Source organism: Danio rerio, chromosome 7 (assembly GCF_052040795.2).
Source record: "Danio rerio strain M-AB ecotype USA chromosome 7, GRCz13ab, whole genome shotgun sequence".
Lineage (NCBI taxonomy): Eukaryota > Metazoa > Chordata > Actinopteri > Cypriniformes > Danionidae > Danio > Danio rerio.
In genome coordinates, this window is record NC_141027.1 from 2,135,001 (window position 1) to 2,155,414 (window position 20,414).

General features: G+C 38.9%; 1 protein-coding gene across 1 annotated transcript; it reads left to right on the forward strand.

The window, feature by feature from the left end:
- The first annotated feature begins 3,868 nt into the window (after positions 1-3,868).
- Positions 3,869-15,655, forward strand: LOC141375226 (ladderlectin-like). Its single transcript, XM_087260547.1, has 4 exons — positions 3,869-4,310; positions 7,682-8,063; positions 12,597-12,682; positions 15,432-15,655. Exons 1-3 carry the CDS (start codon positions 4,274-4,276, stop codon positions 12,637-12,639), a joined length of 462 nt encoding a protein of 153 aa, XP_087116673.1. The 5' UTR covers positions 3,869-4,273; the 3' UTR covers positions 12,640-12,682; positions 15,432-15,655.
- The last annotated feature ends 4,759 nt before the right edge of the window (positions 15,656-20,414 follow it).

Below are 20,414 nucleotides of genomic sequence, written 5' to 3' on the forward strand. Positions count from 1 at the left end.
CTAAAACAAGGAAAGAAGACGGAGCTGTGCTAGGCCTGGGTCATCATCAACCAGCAGAACAACAGCATTCTGACAATGAACTGCTCCTGTACGGCAGGGTATGTGAACACACATCTTTACATTTCACTTTGTGCATTCAGTGTCCGCAGTTTAATTCACCACATTTAACTGTGTTTGCTGAAATCATTGCTGCAACCAAAAACCAGTGATGTGTGATTCAGCATAGCGTGAACTGACCTGCTATCACATGAGAACTGCAGAGTCCAGCATTTCTAATCAGCTCCTCACTCCATTCAGCTCTTACGATGGCTGTTAGCCAAAGGCGTCTGCGGTTGGCATTTAAGCAGTGTGGTGTATGGTAAAAGTTACGTTTTCTATTTTTGGACTTTCAATTTTGGCATCCCGCCGCACAACACCACATGTTATCATTGCAACCGGCCATTTTTGCAACCGGTATGTGCGGTTGGAGCCGTGTGACGTAGGTGAGTAATTCCCCTATACAACATAATACACTTTACTGTATGTACAGTTATTATTAAAGGGTCACGAAACACCAAAACACATGTGTTGAGCTGTTGACAGTCGTATATGTGTCCCACACTGCTAAAAACACTATTAGGACACCTATATCTCACTAAAAAGTGAAAATTGGTTGTTTTTGCGTTATTTCGAGCAAATTCGTACTTCCAGTTTGAAACTAATTTCTGAAGCTGCGTCAGCCATGACATAATAGCGTGTATTCCAGCGTGTAGACTGGACGTCTGTGCCAAGGCGTCCCTTATTACGTCTCTGAGTGTGTTGCATTCATTCATGAATATAGCTGCGTCCCAAATGGCACACTATACACTATGCACTCATGCACTATGTACTTATGCACTTACACACTCAACAGGATAGTATATGTATGTAGTGTTGTCCCAAATGGCACACTAATGTTTTTTTACTAAGCGGAAATTCAAACCGTTTCCCTGATGACGTTTGACGGTCGCCAAATCAGTGAAATAAACGACTGAATTATCAAGTAATACCTGCCGTGAGTATTGCCGCATTTACCATCGGGAGGCGCTATAATCACTATCGTAGGGGAATTTTGCTTTCACCATCCAAAATAAATAAAGTTATCCAACATGTGTGTCCGATAGCTCCGCCCCTTCCGCTACGTAAGCAAACCTGCGGTCGTTGAGTGCGTGAAGTGTCCATCATTACACACTTCATTTTAGCGGCTGAATGAGTGCATCATCCGGGTAATTAAAGTGCACTTATTATTTTGAGAGTTTTCAATGTGAACACACTACTTACACTATTTATACTACAAAATGGCGTAAAATAGTGCATAAGTATGCGATTTGGGACGCAGCTTATGTCTTGGTTCAAACCAATCAGCACACACCATTATGTATGCGCTGCAGCTTCATTAATATGCATGCTGGCTTTCTTAGACTGTACCTGAAACCGTGTTCAGACAGCAGAGAGACGACACACGTCGTGTTGCCAAAAGTTGTGGGAAAAGAATAAGAATTGTTTGGAGATACGGGTCGCTAGTTTTGCTTTCATAATGTGAAGGTATTGTTTTCATTTTCTCTCTATGAGACGCTGCTAGACTCACGTGTGGATGCGTAGACGCAACGCGCAGCAGAAATACGTTTGTTTGGAACATTTTTTACTCTTCTCATCAATGGTGAGATCTGGATTTGCTGCTTGTCTCCTTTAAGAAAAGTCACAGCGCCAGTATGTGTGGATTGTCCTGTCTCTACAGATTCGGTAAGTGTGTGATCAGCGCCCTTTCTTTGTTCATTCAGATGGCAGAGTTATAGCTGGTATGGTCAGCAGTACTCTTTCAGTGTCTACAGACAGACCTTAGTCAAATGATTTCTATGTTACTTAGTTTACAGTACGCTAACATCACTACAATATTGAAAGGTCTGCTGTAAATGCTGCTCTCTGTGTGTAAACACGTGAACACTGTAAGCAAACTATTGCCGACCGTTTTGTTGAATTTTCGCCGCATTTTGTGACAGGATAGTCCACACAAACACGGCTTTCTGACCTCCTGAGTGCATCTTAGTTACAGAGAAATGCAGAGGCTTTTTTTCTTATATGACGTGCGGTATCAAACATCCCACCGTCATTAAACACCATAACGCTGGAATCGCTGATGGAGTGTAAATGCTTGTTTGTACTCGGTCAGAAGCGCGTGCCCAAATGACAACTCCCATTTCAATTCAAACCCTGCCCATTTTCCCTCCCCCTACACTCCCACCCAAACAAAGCTAGACACGCCCACTTTCCTGGCTTTTTCCAAGCTAGAGGTGTAAAAACATCCTGCTGAAACGGTGGGTTTCATGGACCTTTAATTGAGTTTTTCCTTAGAGGGCCATAACCCCCCCCACCACCACCCCCTGTTTCAGCAGGGTGTTTTCACACCTCTACTTTGGAAAAATTCAGGAAAGTGGGCGTGTCCAGCTCTGTTTAAAGGGGAGTGTCGGAGGAGGGAAAAAGAGAAGGCCCATAAAATTTTGCATAAAAATGGGAGTGTCGGTTTGGGCATGGCTGATTTTCACAGAGGTAGAGACAAGACAATCAACACATACTGGAGCCGCGGCTTTATTAAAAGGAGACGAGCAGCAAATCTGGATCTCACTATTTCCAGATGAGAAATGCTCTCGGGTAAAAATGTTCCTCAGACACGTATTTCTGTCGAGCGTCGCGTGCACTGATCCACACGTGAGTCCAGCAGCGCTCTCATAGAGGGAAAATGAAAACAAATCCTTCACTGCAGCACATTATACAAGCAACACTGGCGACCCGTTTCTCCAAACAATTCTTGTTCTCCCGCTTGGCAACACAACATGTCGTCTCTCTGCCGTCTGAACACTGTATCAGGTAAAAACAGTCTTTGGAAGCTATCATGCATATTAATGAAGCTGCACCGCATACACAATAGAGCGCGCTGATGGGTTTAAACCAAGTCATACTCATGAATCAATGCAACACACTCAGAGACGTAATACGCTACTCCCAGGTACAGGCGTCCAGTCTGCACGCTGGAATACACGCTAAGATCTCATGGCTGACGCAGCTTCAAAAATTAGTTGCAAAACGGAAGTACGAATTTGCATGAAATAACGCAAAAACAATCAATTTTCACTTTTTAGTGAGACATATGTGTCCTAATAGTGTTTTTAGCAGTGTGGGACTCATATACAGTAGGTGAGTTCAATGTGGGTATTACCGCTGTGGCTTATACGACCGGTGTTTTAAATGGGTAAGCACATATTTTTAATGTATGACCGCAGTTTGTTAATATGCCGCCAGGCGGCACAAAGGGACGGGATGCGAACGGTACAGTATAGTGTAAGATCATGTTTATTACTAAGAAAACTAAAGCAAAATTATATTTTAATTGAACGCATCACATCACATAAGGTACGCATACAGAACAGTCTGTTTAGTATTGTGAAAAGGCAAAGCTGAATATCTGTGGTTAAAGTGCCACCCAGTGGTCAAAAGCTGCTGGAGCACCAATTACCGCCGTCGCCGCGGTATGAATGGCGGCAAAAGGACCACATTGATGTAGTAACATCTGTACGACTGTCAACAGCTCTGGTGTGTCGTGACCCTTTTAAAAGTTCACACTTAGATACTGCTCGACTATTTAAGCTAGTTTGGCATGCTGTCCCGGGAGAGAACCCTGAGCTCGGTGAGCCCAAGGCTCCCGCCTGGTCAATACGAAGATGAGGAATGAAGTTAGGCTGGATATTTATATTGAATTTAGAGTGATCCGATTGGCTAGTTAGTGATTAGTGATAGGGATCAGCTGTAGTCAATTCTCTCACGTGCTCCTCTTGAAGTTAGTTTGGGAAACTTCACTTAAAACAAGCAAAATGATCTTATTTCAAGGCAAAAACAAGATTACTAAGCTTGTTAAGGAAAACCTCACTTCGTTTATACATATTATTTATGAAAACAACACAATATGTTTTGCTAATCTATGAAAATGCGTCTTAATTTAAGAATTTGTAGACATTTGGACCAGAAAGCAGACAGAAAAGCTTTGTTTTGCTGTGTAGATGAAATCCCACACATGCTTTAGTTTTCTTGGCGTATTCTCAACATTATAATTGCTAATATGCAAATCTCTGATCTCACTGACTGAATTTTAATATCTTTTGCAAAGTATGTAAAATGATAACACAGGGCAGGAGGCGAGGAAACAGAAGGAATAAGTGACCTTTAGTCTACTGTACAGTCTGAAGAAGTGGCTTGGTGGATCATGATGAAGACTGTTCTGCTATTGGCTCTTTTGGCAGGTTAGTTTGATTAGTTTAATATGTTAATGAGCTGTAAACGTGTTTTTCAGCTACTGATAAACTTCCGGTGAAAGCTTAATGCGACTATTTTCAATTGCATACGCTTCCTTTTACAGCATGGATGTTGTTAAAATATACTCCGTTAAATAGACTTAAGCATTCAAGATCAAACAAGTGCTCAGGGGTAGCTTAAATAATGTGTCCGTGCTCTTTGAGCAAGGGATTCAACAGAATAAACAGCAAAAATCAGTCTAAGGCACTCGAAAAATAAGGGAAAAAGTTATAAAATGCCTTTATTTACATGGCTAATGCTTTAAAGGTGTTTTTAAAGCGATTTTTTTTAAAAGAAATCAGATCTTTTATTGTTATTTTAATTGATTTATCCAGGGGAATACAGAGTTTTACATGAAGCGGTATACAAAGGAATTAACTAAAAAACAAACACGTTAACCGAAGCATATTGATCATGCACATTTCATTTAGTTAATGTTGTACTTTATAATAGTCATTTTTAGTTAAATTGAGTTAAAATAATTTAGTTATTTTGTGCATTTCCGATAATAATCCAGATTTACACTCCATCAGCGATTCCAGCGTTATGGATGCAGTAACATCTCAAAACATTCATGCGCAGAGCGAGTATAAATTAAGATCATATTAAAACAGTTGTTTATATTGTCCCAACAACTGACCACAGAGTTCTGGGAGAAGAAAAAGATCAATCTGTAAACTTTTTTTTAACATATTGGCTGCGTCCGAAACCGCATACTTCCATACTATATTGTAAGAGCCAATTATGCATAATTTATTTGTGATAATAATTTAGTTAAAAAGGTTAAAACATGATAAAAGTTGATATTTAAATGTAATAAGGATTCATTGTGATTGTTTTATCTAAAATGCATAATTTAGTAATTGATATAATTTAAAAACCTTTAATTTGGTATTTGGTATTTTGGCTTCCGACAGTAATACGTCATTAGTTCATGTGTTTAAGGCAGATTGCAGTTATGGATGTTGGAAGCAACACAGTTTTTTGACTAATGTAGTGGCACACCTTTCGTGCAAATCCTTATGTAGCACCTTTTGCAGCTTCAATTCCAACAACCAGTATTTAAAAAAACGCGAGTAATTATAAAAACGCGAGTAAGACCGAATCTTCTTTTAAAAAGGGTTTACTGAACAAATGCAAACAAAAAATACAAAGTTACAATAGACTCGATCAGCTCGGTCAAAAATCGGGCTGTTTCTCAATTCCAAGAACGCAGAGAATGGACTTGCGTTCTTGTAGAGTGCGGTCTTGCCAGGTGTCCTCGGAAGAACGAACTCAGGAGACCGCGAGGGCAGAGAACGCGTCCTTTGAGAAATGGGATGCTGCGTTCTTCCAGATGGTCATGTGACCTTCACGCGTTTTAAATGGAAATTATTTAAACATTACAGCCTTCATACAACAATTTATTGTTTCCCCCCTCTTCAAAATATATACTTTGCATAAAAACATTATAAATATACTCAACACAATATAAATAAAACAAATTTTAATACGAATTTCAGCAAACAAACACCCTTAATGTGTTTATTCCTTTATTAAGATGTCCATGTTAATGTTTACTTTCACCGTTTCATTTAGGGAAACTCCTGAGGTAAATAAGTGATATCTCTGAACTTTAATAATAAATCTAAATAAAATGCTGCGCTTTCCACCTCCAGTCGCAATGACTTCTGGGACTTCCAGAGCGAGTTCGGTGCTCAAGTCTGCATCGGTGCGTCCTCGATATCAAGATCACATCCGGGAAGTTTCACACGTCCTCCGTACTTGTGATCTTGAGTATTGGAACTGAACTTAGGCAGCTGATGACGTTACATGAGAACACGAGGACGCAAGACCGCTGAAGAACGCATATTGAGAAACAGCCACTGTGTTGCTTCCAACATCCATAACTGCAATCTGCCTTAAACACATGAACTAATGACCTCATGACGTATTACTGTCGGAAGCCAAAATACCAAATTAAAGGTTTTTAAATTATATCAATTACTAAATTATGCATTTTAGATAATACAATCACAATGAATCCTTATTATATTTAAATATCAACTTTTATCATGTTTTAACCTTTTTAACTAAATTATTATCACAAATAAATTATGCATAATTGGCTCTTACATGTATAGTACGCCAAAAACACTATGCGAGCTGAGTAGTATTGTCCGAATTCCTAGAATTCGAAAATCAGTGTGCGAGAAGTGCCCGGATGACTTACTACTTACAGGCTTTCACACCTGTGAATCGATTCAGTTGTTCTGAAACAGAGATTACAATTGTTACATTGTTGCTCTTGGAGCGGTTCGCTTTGCAAAGTTTCTAATCGGACCAAAAAAGCTAAAACAAGTCACGTGTGGGTAAACTCTCCTCACATTGGTCAGAGTGTCACTGTTTAGCAGAGTCCCGCTCAGCTGTCAGGAGAGGTGGGGGTTTGGTGGTGATTGACAGGGTGCGCGCGACGTGTCTGAAGAGTGAGGAGAGATGCGGTGGGGAGGGGTGAGCAGGGTGTGTATCGTAGCTTATTTGAGGACCGGGAGGGAGACGCGAGATTACCGGGAGATCATCACTCGTTTGCAGGCATCCGGAGACTCGCGAAACTTTCCGCCATACTCATAATTCTCTCTTCATATAGCCGTAAGCCTATTACATATCCATAAAACACTGTGATGTAACCGCGCTCGGATCGTTTGCTTTCTCACTGCAATCGAACCGCTCCAGAGTTCGTTTCAATCGAGCCGAGACCACCTCATTCAAGCGATCTCGGAGTGATTGATTTGCCGTGGATCCTAGCGCGATTGCTGGTTTCACATATGCCAAACGAACTACGCTAGACTGGGCAAACGAGACAGGTTCCCAAACAAAAGTGTAGTTGTGAAAGCACCCTAAAACTGTTTACTCTTAGATTTAAGCCTTGGATATTTCACTTCACTTAGAGGTGTGTTACACACTACATAGGTCATTCTCAAAAACCCATAATGGGGGCTCTTTAACTGAAATCCCTTTAAAAAAAACCATTGACTTTGGGACGAGGGAACCGGAACTGCTAAAATGCTAACTCTCTTACGGGGTTTTGCATACTAATTGATGTCATAGTTCCTCCACTCTATTGACAACCGCGTAGGCAACATCTAATATAAATATCTATGGTATTGACATGAAATCCGATCTTAAACTCAGTGATTATGTAATGAGATGACGGTTGTGTTCACCGGAAGTGCTTAAACTGGCTGACTGAGTATTGAAAGTTTGTTTGCATATACAGTATACAGCATGAGATGTGATGTGCTGTCCTGCAGACTGACGTGTTCATGTGTTGTTTCTTCAGCTCTGAATGCCGTCTCTGTCACTCAATCTCCTCGAGACTTTTATTTTGTTCCTGAGCTGATGAGTTGGCCTGATGCGCAGGCGCACTGCCGTCAGCGCTACACCGATCTCGCCACCATCGACGACTCGGCGGATTATGACGCACTTTTGAAATCGGTGGATCCTGCGTTCACCGGAGACTGGATCTGGATCGGACTCTACCGGAATGACGCAGTGTCTCCGTGGATCTGGTCTGACCGGAGCGAATCTGCGTTTATACCGTGGGAGGAGGGACAGCCGAACAACTATGGCGGCTTTCAGTTTTGCGCAAGAACGTCTCTCGTCAGGACGTTAAACGACGGCGATTGTTATATCAAATACACTTCTGTTTGCTACAATGATGAGTATTTGCACACACACCTCAGCACTACATGATGCCAGCAAAGTGAATGTAATTAAACACACCAGGGGCCTCGTGTACCAACGCTGCGTACGCACAAAAACTTTGCGAACGCCAGGTTTCACGTTCACATTTGCATTTACTAACGATGAAATGAACGTGAGAGTGTGCGTTGGTCCACGTCAACTTCATGTCTGGCGTACGTGCATTTCTTGTTTGTTTTATTTCCATTGGCGACTCCTTAAGGCAATTATGTTAAATTGCGCAACTTGCAGCGATCGCCGATTTGCCCAATGTAATCGGAGCGCTCGACTGCACACACATTGCTACAAAGGCGCCAGCTTAAGACGAATACGTGAATCAGAAACATTTAATAAATGTGCAAATACTATGTGATGCTCAAATGCGCTTAACATAAGACACACACTTATTAATGACTCCTACTAGTCTTCCTCGTGATGAAGAGTAGGCAAAATCTGATATGTAGCACGAAAAAAAGGAGAATGAGTTCATCAGACGCTGGATTCCAACCGAGTTCATGATTGATAGCGTCAAAACATGTTACCATGCACTTTACGTGCTACGACACTCATGCTGCTGTTTGCCGCTCTCGTTAGTTATGTTGTCTCTGTCAATCAAACGGTGATGGGCGGGAATCACTCAACTAGCTCATTCCAACTAAGGGTGCCATTTGCTCTTAGCCTAAATAGACACTACAAAATTTAACATCTTTACATCGAACCATTTCTTTTTTTAAATTCACTCACAGTGTGATGTTCATGTAACGAAGGCCAGCTAGTGAGTGCTGTGCAGGTAAACCTCACTCCTCTGACCTCTACAGGTGCTCTACGGACATTAGAGGCCATGGTCTTTAGCCTCCTTGGTAGAGCACCCGACTCCCATGCGGAAAGACGCCGGTTTGATACCAGCTTTTTACATTACATTTTACATTACATTCAGATCCCAATGTGGTAGCCGCGTCAGCTTAACCCCCCACCCAATTCTATTTTTTTTACTTTTTTTATTTTATTTATTTTTTATTAATTCCGGAGGACAAACTTGCAATAAACACAGTTTTTCTCCAATCTACCTCTGATAGCAGCACCTTCAATTCACATTCGGTTCAAAGTTTCTCTTCTTGCTTGCTTTTGCCATTGCTTTTTTATTTGGGTTTTGCCAAAGTAGAGTCATTAGCATATTCATTAGGGGGAGGAGGCAGGGAGGGGTTTTGCCAGGCCCGGGTTGGCTAATCGGATGGGGTGGTCCGTTTTTTGGCCGCGAGGGCCGGTATCCCTAGCTCCAGAATCTGTTGCTCTCAGCAGTCACACTTTTTACATTTATTTATTTATTTACTTGACAACAGCCTTTTTATTCAGTATTTTACCGCAGCTCTACTCTTTTTATCTATTGTCTCGCAGCTCAATGAGCAAGATGCAGCCTGCATGTTAATGATGATATAACTTAGATGAGTCACTGTTTAAAGTACAGCTGTTGTGGTTCAGTGAATAGCGCGTTAGTTTTAACGTGGCAGACCCGGGTTCGATCCTTGTCTGAGTAATTTATATTTTTCATTTTTATTGTTAAGACTTATAATACTGTCAGGGTTGTTGAAGATTTGAAGTTCTAAAGCAGCTGTTTTCTCAAAAAGAGACGTGATAGTGTCATTAGAAATGATTTGGAAATGACCTTATTTTAATATAGTCAGTCGTGAACTGAGGTGGGCCAGTCTGAGGCTTGAAACTCCAGGGCTGAAAAGCAGTCCTACTCCAGCCCTGGGTTTTGCGCTAGTGCATGTTGCGCTCAGTTTCACGTTAATTCGGATATACTAAGAGAATATGCGTGGGCAGTGTTTCATACATCTGAATTTTTTAATGCGTACACAATGTTTTAGTATGAATTCAATGCAAGTATTTGTACATGAGGCCCCTGAAGTCTATAGTGAGTTTTAAACATATATATAAATGACATCCAGTGGAGGTTCTAGTTTAAATGGCACCGTGGGTGAAACCAGCCTAAACATAACCCCTCCCCATCCCCCAACAAATGAAGACACTATGTGGTTAACTTTAGATATATTTTAAATATTTAAATATACATCTTAAATATTTACATTTAAAATAATTATTATAAATACATTTAAATATATTTGTTTATTTTCAATAAATATAGCAATTTGTTTATTATTATTATTAGTATTATTATACAATTATTATTGTAAATAAATAACAGAAATCAACCCTAAATGGAACTGAAAAACAATGTAAAGACACAACTGGAGTAATATTCTAAGACTTTTGCATGGATATTATTTATGACGGTTCTGTAGAATACAAAATAAATCTGTTTTATAGAATTATCTGTTGTCTTAGACCCGACTCATGACCGAGAATTAATGTTATGAAGTCTTAGTGACCTCCCTGACTGATTATTCCTCCTTTCTGCTTCATAGCCATGCCTAGTCAAAGTATCATCATCAAATGATATAAACGTTACTTTTGTCGTCTTGCATGTTGACGCGTATCGGCATGTAAACAACCGGGATCAGGAGCAGCGCGTGTTTTCTGCGCATATGCGTCAATTTGTTTTCACCAGCATTGTTTCGGTTGCTGGCAACACAGTAGGTAGTGCTGTCGCCTCACAGCAAGAAGGTCGCAGGTTTGAGCCTCAGCTGGCTCAGTTGGTGTTTCTGTGTGGAGTTTGCATGTTCTCCCTGTTTTCGCGTGGGTTTTCTTCAGGTGCTCCGGTTTCCCCCACAGTCCAAACAAATGCGGTACAGGTGAATTGGTTAGGCTAAATTGGCTGTAGTCTTTTAAGTGTGAATGTGTGTATGGGTGTTTCCCAGTGCTGGGTTGCAGCTGGAAGAGCATCCACTGTGTAAAACATGTGCTGGATAAGTTATTGGCTCATTCCGCTGTGGCGACCCCAGATTAATAAAGGGGCTAAGCCGAAAAGAAAATGAATGATTGAATATTTCAGTTGCACATGAAGAATAACAGACGCCAGATGTGAATAGCCTCTAACATCTTTATTCTGGGATAACCACTTAATACACTTGTATAAAGTAAATCTAATCTCAAAGCTTTTACTGGGGCACTTTTTTTTGCACCGTCTCCCCTTGCCGTCCCCAGCAAGATGCCGCCGTGGGCGATCGCACATACTGCCCAAGCCTAAATCCGCCACTGATAACAGCAGCAAACAACCGGAAGTTATACTTGTCAGCTCTGCACAGATTACACTTATTGCTGTCTAGAACATTTTCATTGAGTTTACCAGTAGAGTTTTACATAAGTAGTTTAAATAAACATCCCTGCAACGTTCTGGGAAGGTTGGACTTTGGTTATCAAAACAAGAAGCAGAGAAAGTTCTCAATGTAATTTAGTTCCCAATGGGGTATATGCCGAGCTAGTGTTTTTCCCATGCTGATAAACTTCCGGTGACCTGCTTTTGTGAATTTTTTCCATTTTATACGGTTCCTTTTACAGCATCGATGTTGTATTGTAGTTAAAATATATTCAGTTAAATAAACTCTGGCATTCATTTAGTTGCTCAAGCGCAAAACAAGACAAAAAGTCGTTTACTCGCACGCGCCCGTCAGAATCAGCAGGTTAGCGCAGAAGCTCCATTGAATATTCTGAGGTAAAATAAATGCTCATATCACAAAGACACGGCGGGGGAAAATGTAATGTAATGCAGTGCTTCTTGTACAATCTGAGACCCACTTTAGATTGGATATCACTCAGCTAATGGAGATCGCTGATTTTGAAAGAAAAAAGACCTCAAACGCGCCGGTTTTCCCATGCATACAGTTCGCCGGAAGCGCTTAACCCAGGTTACTGGCAAATTAAAAGTCCCATTAGCATGCTTCGGCATACACCCTATAAATAATGAGAATGTTAGACACAGCTTCTGTTCAGTCATGTGTATATTTTAGCAACATCCTTTATTCATATTTATGTTTGACTAAAGTCTGGTTTTAATTCTAATTCTAATTTAATTAATCACAATTATAGGTTTGATGTAAATGGCAATATACAGAAGGCACAGTGTCACTAGCAAACACTATAACAATGCATTTCAATGTAATTTTCTAAGCAATGTTGTAGTTTTGATCAGGACTGAGGTTGATGAACAGATTTATCCCAAATAAAAAAGAAAAAGATATTTATCTTATGCATTTTTACTGCGGTTTGATTCAGTGGATGATTTCATCCTGAACACAACGATAGGGGAGTAAATGTGAACAGTGCACAAGGGTTCAATGTAAACCGGTAATCATTTAGGCCTGATTTTTTCGACTTAACATAAAATTAAAATTTTATTACGTTTTTTTTTTTCCACAAATGCATCAGCTAAATGAAAACAATGAAGGGAAATTTGTCATTTCATGCTGAAGTTTACATGCTGTTGATGTTTTAATCATTGCACACAGTTAAAAATGAACCATTTGCTGAACATATAATTTTAGAAATATGTAAATAAATAGATTAGCATCTTCTTTAATGGAATATATAATGGATATAATGTGTTTTTCTTGCAGCAAGGAGACGGCAGACAGTAAGGCTGAGTGCAAAATCAAGTGAAGAAGTGAACAATCCTGAAGTCCAGAAGGAGATTTTAGCGAAGGTGAGTTGATGAATCACATACAGGACTCTACACAGGCTGTTTAGTGACCCCTGCTGGACACTTCAACTAGTTACAGTTTTACACTTGTGTAGTATTACTTATGTGCAGGCCTGCCACGATGAAGAATGTTTGTTAGCGCAGATATTGTTGCAATAAATAATATTATTGTCATATTGGAGACCATTTTATGCCACTAATTATATCATTATTATACAACAGCATAGTGATGGCCATAAACACTTTCAAGGGACAAATACTTTACATTATTAAGGTTATTTAGGGGCTGTAATTTGTTAAGGTATGAGTATGTTGAAAAGGTGGATGTTGAAATATCCTAGTATATAGTACACTAGTAAATGTTCTATTAGGTAAATATCCAATTATAAACCTTGACACTGGTAAGGTTGAACGTAAATGTCATTGTAAAATGATTGAGGTCCTGTCAATGTAATGCACGATAAGTCGATATATTGATTATTGTGACTGGCCTGTTTACTGTATGTGTCGTTATTGCATTAAAAACCAAGTGTGTGCATCTGCATGCCTCTTCACCAACATTCACTTCACTTTATTTGATTTTTGCTTTTTGGTCATTATTCAGCTGTCCTCTGTAGGATGTACATTGTGAGCATTTGCAGTATTTTAAACAAATGTCGTCCATATAGACTTGTGTGTTATACTTCAAACTGTCTGAATTTAATTGGTTCCTTTGATTTGAAATGTTGATATTCACTGAATAAAAAACATCACATGCACTGTAATATCTCATATCTTTATTTATATTTGCCATACGTTAGTGTCACTTACTCTTATACTTCAATAGATTAGTGTAACTTATTGCTGTGCACTTGATTTTAGCATGTAAATCAAGTTTTTTTTTTGGTGAATTTTCGATTTTTCTACTTTGATTAAATGCACATTACATTTTAATAAATCATTATAATTATGAATTGATGTGATTCTTTATTTTTTTTATGAATTTTTTCTTATTCTTTGTTCATCGGTTTTAATGAACACACAAACAAAAAAGGTCAAGAACAGGAATACCAGTAGACACAAGTATAGCAACAAAAGTCATAACAATAAATAAATAAAATAAATAAATAAATAAATAAATAAATAAAAAATAAACAAACAGAATACAAAAATCACAATAAATGAATAAAGTTCTGCAGTGATTGAGTAAAGTCACACATTATAAAAATATATCTGGCATGGTCAGGGGTTCATTAGAGGCATTCAATTGATGTGATTCTTAAATGTAATTATATACATTTCACTCATATATATATATATATATATATATATATATATATATATATATATATATATATATATATATATATATATATATATATATATATATATGAGCAATATCACACGAGTAGCAGTGCGATATGGCTGTATATCGGCACTAGTGGGAGGCGTGCATTGGCACAAAGCCGAGTGCTGAGTGCCTTGGTGCCCCCTCCAGTGGCGATATACAGTCATATCGCGCTGCTACTTGTGTGATATTGCGTTTATACAACAGTTTGACGGCATAACTGTGTATATAAAAACAAAGTCAAACATGGAGAGTCTCAAAAACCCTTTTGTATGAGGAACTACTTTCTTCCAGATTCAAATCATAAGCTGACAGTTAAACAGCTGAGCAAGCATCTTTTACACTTTAGATCTGTAGTGTCTGCTTTCTGCTGGCTGTATGTGGGCGGAGTAATACACAAAGGGTAAAGAGGCTGTAGGAGTTCTAATATTGCAGAATATCGCACAGCCATCAGCCAATCAGATTTGAGAACCACACATTTATATATATGTGTGTATTAGGAACTACTTTCTTCCGCCATTCATTCATATCTGCAGCTGACGTCAGAACAGCAGAAGCCGTTACTGATTCACCAACGTCACTGTAGAGCTAGTGTTTGAATGATTCACTATAGCCAATTGTCTAGTGATGACAAAACTGCTGATTTCGCTCACATAGTAAGATTATAAGGCTGAATGTGACATGAAATGCCATCAGTCTACAGAGATATCTCCCTACAGTCTATTACAGTCTACAGTATTTCTCTGTTGCCTTCGGTATTGTGACGGGTGCCAGGTGTCCCAGCCTTTGCCCGGAGACCTTAAGGATTAAAAAAAGGAGACAAACTATTTCTGTTGTGTGAGTGTGTGTGTGTGTATATATACATACATACATATATATATATATATATATATATATATATATATATATATATATATATATATATATATATATATATAATTTTTTTTTTAAATTTTATTTACAAATACGTTTTCAAAAGGCAAAACTTATCTTTGTGTATTTTCCACAAAACTAACACATTTAGCTTGTATAAAGCTGAAATCTATGAGTTGTGAATTGTTCAATTATTAAAATAAAACTGAAAGCCACTTGTTTTAGATTTAAAGTATTTCAGAAGACTCACTTTTTAAGCCTGTGTGTGTGTGTGTGTGTGTGTGTGTGTGTGTGTGTGTGTGTGTGTGTGTGTGTGTGTGTGTGTGTGAGGTCTGTTTATTTTGGATCTTTTTATTTTTTTTATTATTTTTTTTACGTTTCTGACTTGTTGTATTTGAATATAATTTTGTATAATCTGTGGATACGTGTTCATTTGCTCTTCTTATAGCGCTTCGAGAATTAAGTTGTAAAGGTGCTACATAAAAAATACATTATTAGTATTATTGTTATTATTATTATTATTATTAAAACAATATTGTTTGTGATTTTCAGCTGGAGCAGATGCTGAAAGAGAAGGGCCTCTCGGAGGATATCCATCTGTCATACAGAAATCAATCTGACGGGAATATTTTCCAGAAGTTGGAGCAGAACAACACTGAACACACTCCCTTTTAAAGTCTGCATGAAAGCAAAATGATTGTTGCTTGTGGACGTTGTTAGTCTAAAGGTGAATAATTAATGTAATCAGCTGAAAAATAAACAGTAATCTTTAATCAAAATCTGCCGTCTGCTTCTGCTTATTCCTGATGACTCTGATTGGACTAAGTATTCTTAGCCACGCCCCTTCAATCGTTAGTTTGCTGTGAGTGAAAGATGAGAGGCGGGGCTAAAAATAAAGGTTTTGTTTGTTTGTTTGCTTTATTTATAGAGCACATTTAAAAACAACAGATGTTGACCAAAGTGCTTTACAAAAAGACCAGCATACAAAATCTAGACCTATATATAAAAATAAGCAAAATATATAAAACAGATTAAAATGAATTAATTACAATTAAAGGCAAGAGACAGAAGGGGATTTTTTAGATGAGACTTTAAAGCACCAAGTGACGAACATGACCTGATATGTAAAGGCAGACCATTCCACAGTCGGGGGCTGCAGCAGAAAAACCCTGTCACCTCTTGATTTCAACCGTGTTTTGGGGACAACTAGCTGAAACGTGTTTTCTGACCTGATTGGCCCAAGCGGCAACCTCCTGCTCTCCCTCAGGAAGCCAATACGGAAGAACTAAAACTGCAATTCATCTGGAATTCCGCTAGTCCTGGCCGCTCCTGGCTCCAAGGTGTTTACAGCCTGGTACAAAAAGATTTGGGTTAATACAGCTGATATTACCCTTCATGACAACTGTGAGGGGGTGCATTTTTTCACCCTCATCCGTTTCCTTTATATTAAGTTTGCATAATTAAGGGCGTGGCCACTTGAGTGACAGCTAGGTCTGGTTAGTCGCTGTCACCTCAGCTGAATCCTGCAGATTAGCCACTGAACTCGGCATATTTATCGTTTTTCTGTGTTGTTTTATGTGGCTTTACACAATCGACTGCCTTTTGGACTTGTTTCCTACAATTATCAGATGATATGGGATTCTGTGTGCACTTCATTTTGCTCACAAACCATTCACGTGGCCTCCGTTTCCCATGTGAGTAAAGTTATATACTTATATACCATCTCTATACATGTGTTTGTTTTATTTAAGATAATTTATCGTTAATATTTATATTTAGAGCTGTAATGCACTCCAGAATCTGTCAGATTGATCAGCTGTGGGCTCTAGATCAGTCATCTGAAGCGTTGTCATACAGTGTTATGCTGGAGTTCATCAATAGTCTTACAGTAACTAACACAGACTATATCTGAAGTGTTTGGAAGTAATTTGCATTTCCTCCTGTTGAAAAACCTCATAAGAGCAATGTTTAGTGGCTCAATGTATTACAGCAGTGTTTTTAAAAGTCTAAACACTTTATTGATATAGTATACAACCAAGCACAAGTGGTCAGAACACAAACGAGTCGCAGGTGATAAAGTATTAAGCGTTCTCCCAAAGTAAAGTGTGTCTGAACCAGGTCCAAGCTAAATGCCAGCAGGCGTCTGTAGCTCCGCCCACTCTCCGCCTCTTTGCCCTTGTTTGGTATCCTGCCGTGGGTGTGATGACGCGCGAACAAAATGGCGACGGTTGGCCGCGCCTACTTGTGGCTTCTCATAGATATATACACTAGATATCGCCTGGCCTATTGTTGTCTATTGGAAGGAATGCGTCAATAGTGCCGCCATCTTGCTACAGGGTAGCGCTCCTTTGAAATGAATGCGGGACCAAGGTACAGTGGAGGACTGTGGCCATGCAAAGCCAGAGATATACACATATACACATATATCTGTGATCGGGAGTTTTCCTGGATGTTAGTATGTAATTTTTTTTTTCTAATTACGAAAATTTTAATTTTACATCCCTTTTCTACATTGATGATCAGTGACCGCACGGGCATTCCTGACAAAAAGCTTGTGTTTGTGTGTACAGAAATGTACTATTCACCCTCCCTGTTAAATCTGATCTAATCATGTCCTGAAACACAGCTCCTCTCCTGCTTTCACTCCTCATACTGACGGAGGGAGCGATTCGTTTGTGAATGAATCCCCTGAACGACTCTTTCACTAACGTTAGCCGACAATAATACAAGTTTCTGGCAGCGCAACATCTCGTTGTCATATTTCTTTTGCATTGTTTGCTGATTTTATTCAACAAAACTAGCATAAGCCGAGTGTTTAGTGTGAGTTGGAGCTGCTTTGCTATATGGTGAATGCAGTAAGTGACTGTTATCATCAATAACGTTACCTGATTAGCACAAAAGCTCAGAACATACAAAAACAGAAAAAACATAATATTACCTATGAAATGTTCTGCCTTTGTGCTTTGTTTTCTTTGTTTGTTCGTTACTACACCCGTAGACAGCGCTAAAGTCCCACATCTTCACGTAATAACACTGTCTTGACTAGTGCGGTTGAATGATGTTTGTCCTGGGAGCACTGTACCAATGTGGCGGCGCTATTGACGCATGCTCAGTGTCCCCATGTGATATCTAGTGTATATATCTATGGTGGCTTCTTTTGCGCTCTTTAGAAACCTATGGGTGACGTCACGGACACTACATCCATATATTTTACAGTCTATGGATTAGCCTCAATGAAGTGTGCCAGTGAAGAAGCTCAGAGATGTAAATAGGTGCCAGACCATTCAAACGTTTAATAACAAGTAGCATAAACTTTTATTGAATTCTAAACTGGACTGGGAGTCCAGTTAAAAGCCTAGCTGCTGCATTTTGAACCAGCTGCAGGCGTGCAATTGATGCCTGCAAAACTCCTGAATACAACGAGTTACAGTAGTCCAGTCTGGACATAATAAAAACACACATCTAAAATCTATTCATTTCTATAATAGATTCATTTTAATGGAAGAAATACTAGTTAACCCTGCTGAAAAATCCAGCTTAAACCAGCTTAGGCTGGTTGGCTGGTTTTAGTTGGTTGACCAGCCTGGTTTTAGAGGGGTTTTGGCCATTTCCAGGCTGGTTTCCAGTCATTTCCAGGCTGGTTTAGCTGGTCAGACTGGAAAATTACCAGCCAAATCCAGCTAAAACCAGCTTGACCAGCCAGTTGGTTTAAGCTGGATATAGCTGGTTTTGGCTGGACTCCCAGCTTGGCTGGTCAAGCTGGTTTTAGCTGGTCATCTCCCAGCCTGACCAGCTAAGACCAGCCTGGAAGTGGCCAAAACCCCTCTAAAACCAGCCTGGTCAACCAGCTAAAACCAGCCAACCAACCTAGGCTGGTTTAAGCTGGATTTTTCAACAGGGAATACATCTTTATATGTTTATAATACATCTTTTTACAATTAATAAATGTGTGTTGTTAAGTATGACACTATATTAATAATTCACTCCAGTGAATGAGCCATATATTTGCTTAATTTCCCAACTTATAAATAAGTAAAAGATGTTTTTCATATTTTAATTCAGACTAAAAAAACTGTCGAGGGTCAAACATCTAGTTTTTCAGACGCTATGAATGATTGAAATCCTTCGCGGATATTCTGATTCTGATTGGCTGCTGTTATTATAAATATTTAATTTCAGCCTTTAGGTTCCAGCCAATAGCAGAACAGCAACTACTTTGAAGGCGGGGCTGGAAACAGTGATCATCTAATTTGTCAAAATTACATAAACAAACTATGCATAAAATGACAGTGATTAATAACACGTCTGCAACATGTTAATTATATATACTATTATTGTGATAACGATAATTTCAAGAGTTCTCACTTAGATATGCTTGGCATTTATAGCAGGTTTGGCATGCTGTCCCGGGAGAGAACCCTGAGCTCGGAGATATTTGAGCCCAATAAGCATATCAGGGGATCCGAGATCAGGTAGGTCTCGATCGCTCCCCCTTTAGAAGGGGAAAAAAGGAGGAGATGGGGTGGAAGGGGGGATTCTTCCAAAAAGAAGTAAGGAGAAAGTGATCCCTTTATAGTAAGCTAGGATCATTCTGATTGGATTATTACTGATCACGGATGAGTGGCCAGCTGTGCTCAATCATATCACGTGCTCCTCTCGAAATTAGTTTGTGAAACTTCATTTTGCAATATATTGTGCAGCCCCTAATTTATAAATTAGGGCATTATAAATGAAATCCACAAATTAAATGCAGTGCTTTTGATTTGGTGTTGCGAATGGTGTGGGAATTTCATTATGTGCTCAACTTGTGCAGCTGAGTGAGTGTGATAGTTCTTAATCCTCTGAAGAAAATTTACCTACTTTTACATGCATTTACATTATTCAGATTTGACAGTCCTAATGGTATTTCCCCCCACAAAGATGTTTCTGTTTGCCAGCCTCATTTCCATTGGTTTGTATGACATTCATATCGCCAGATTTGATTTGTAAATCCGACTTAGTGACAAATGAAGAAAAGCATTGCACAGGTTTGCCCTTGCAAATGAGCACTTTTTAATTGTTTATATAAGAGCAAAAGCCTTTTTAAAATGATTTTTAAAAAACATTTCTCAAGCGATCTTTAATAGAGCAGGGTATGTTTTTCCACAGTAATTCATATGTCATTTTCTTCTGGAGAAAGTCTGTATTATTTTTTGTTTGGCTGGAATAAATAATATATACAGTTGAAAGCAGAAGTTTACACGCACTGTATAAAAAGGCAAATACCATTTTAAATAAAAGTCAGATGTTAATGTGATTAAACTGTTTCTCTTTTAGGTGAGTTAGGATGATCAGATGTGTGTCTGTTCTGCTTAATAGCAGAATAATGAGAGAGATATTAATGAGAAATTGTTCTAACTCTTCTTGAAAGTCAAGTTTACACACAATCAGATTATTCTGCCTCTGAAAAAGCTCAGATGATGATGTCAGGGTATTGGAAGTTTCTGATTGGCTGATTGACAACATTTGAGTTAATGTGAGGCACAACTGTAGAAT

Excerpts from the sequence above, each read along its gene's own strand:
- LOC141375226 (XM_087260547.1), top strand. The coding sequence starts at position 4,274 with ATGATGAAGACTGTTCTGCTATTGGCTCTTTTGGCAG. Across the intron at positions 4,311-7,681 it reads GCTATTGGCTCTTTTGGCAG|CTCTGAATGCCGTCTCTGTC; the intron begins GTTAGTTTGATT and ends TTGTTTCTTCAG. Across the intron at positions 8,064-12,596 it reads TCTGTTTGCTACAATGATGA|CAAGGAGACGGCAGACAGTA; the intron begins GTATTTGCACAC and ends TTTTTCTTGCAG.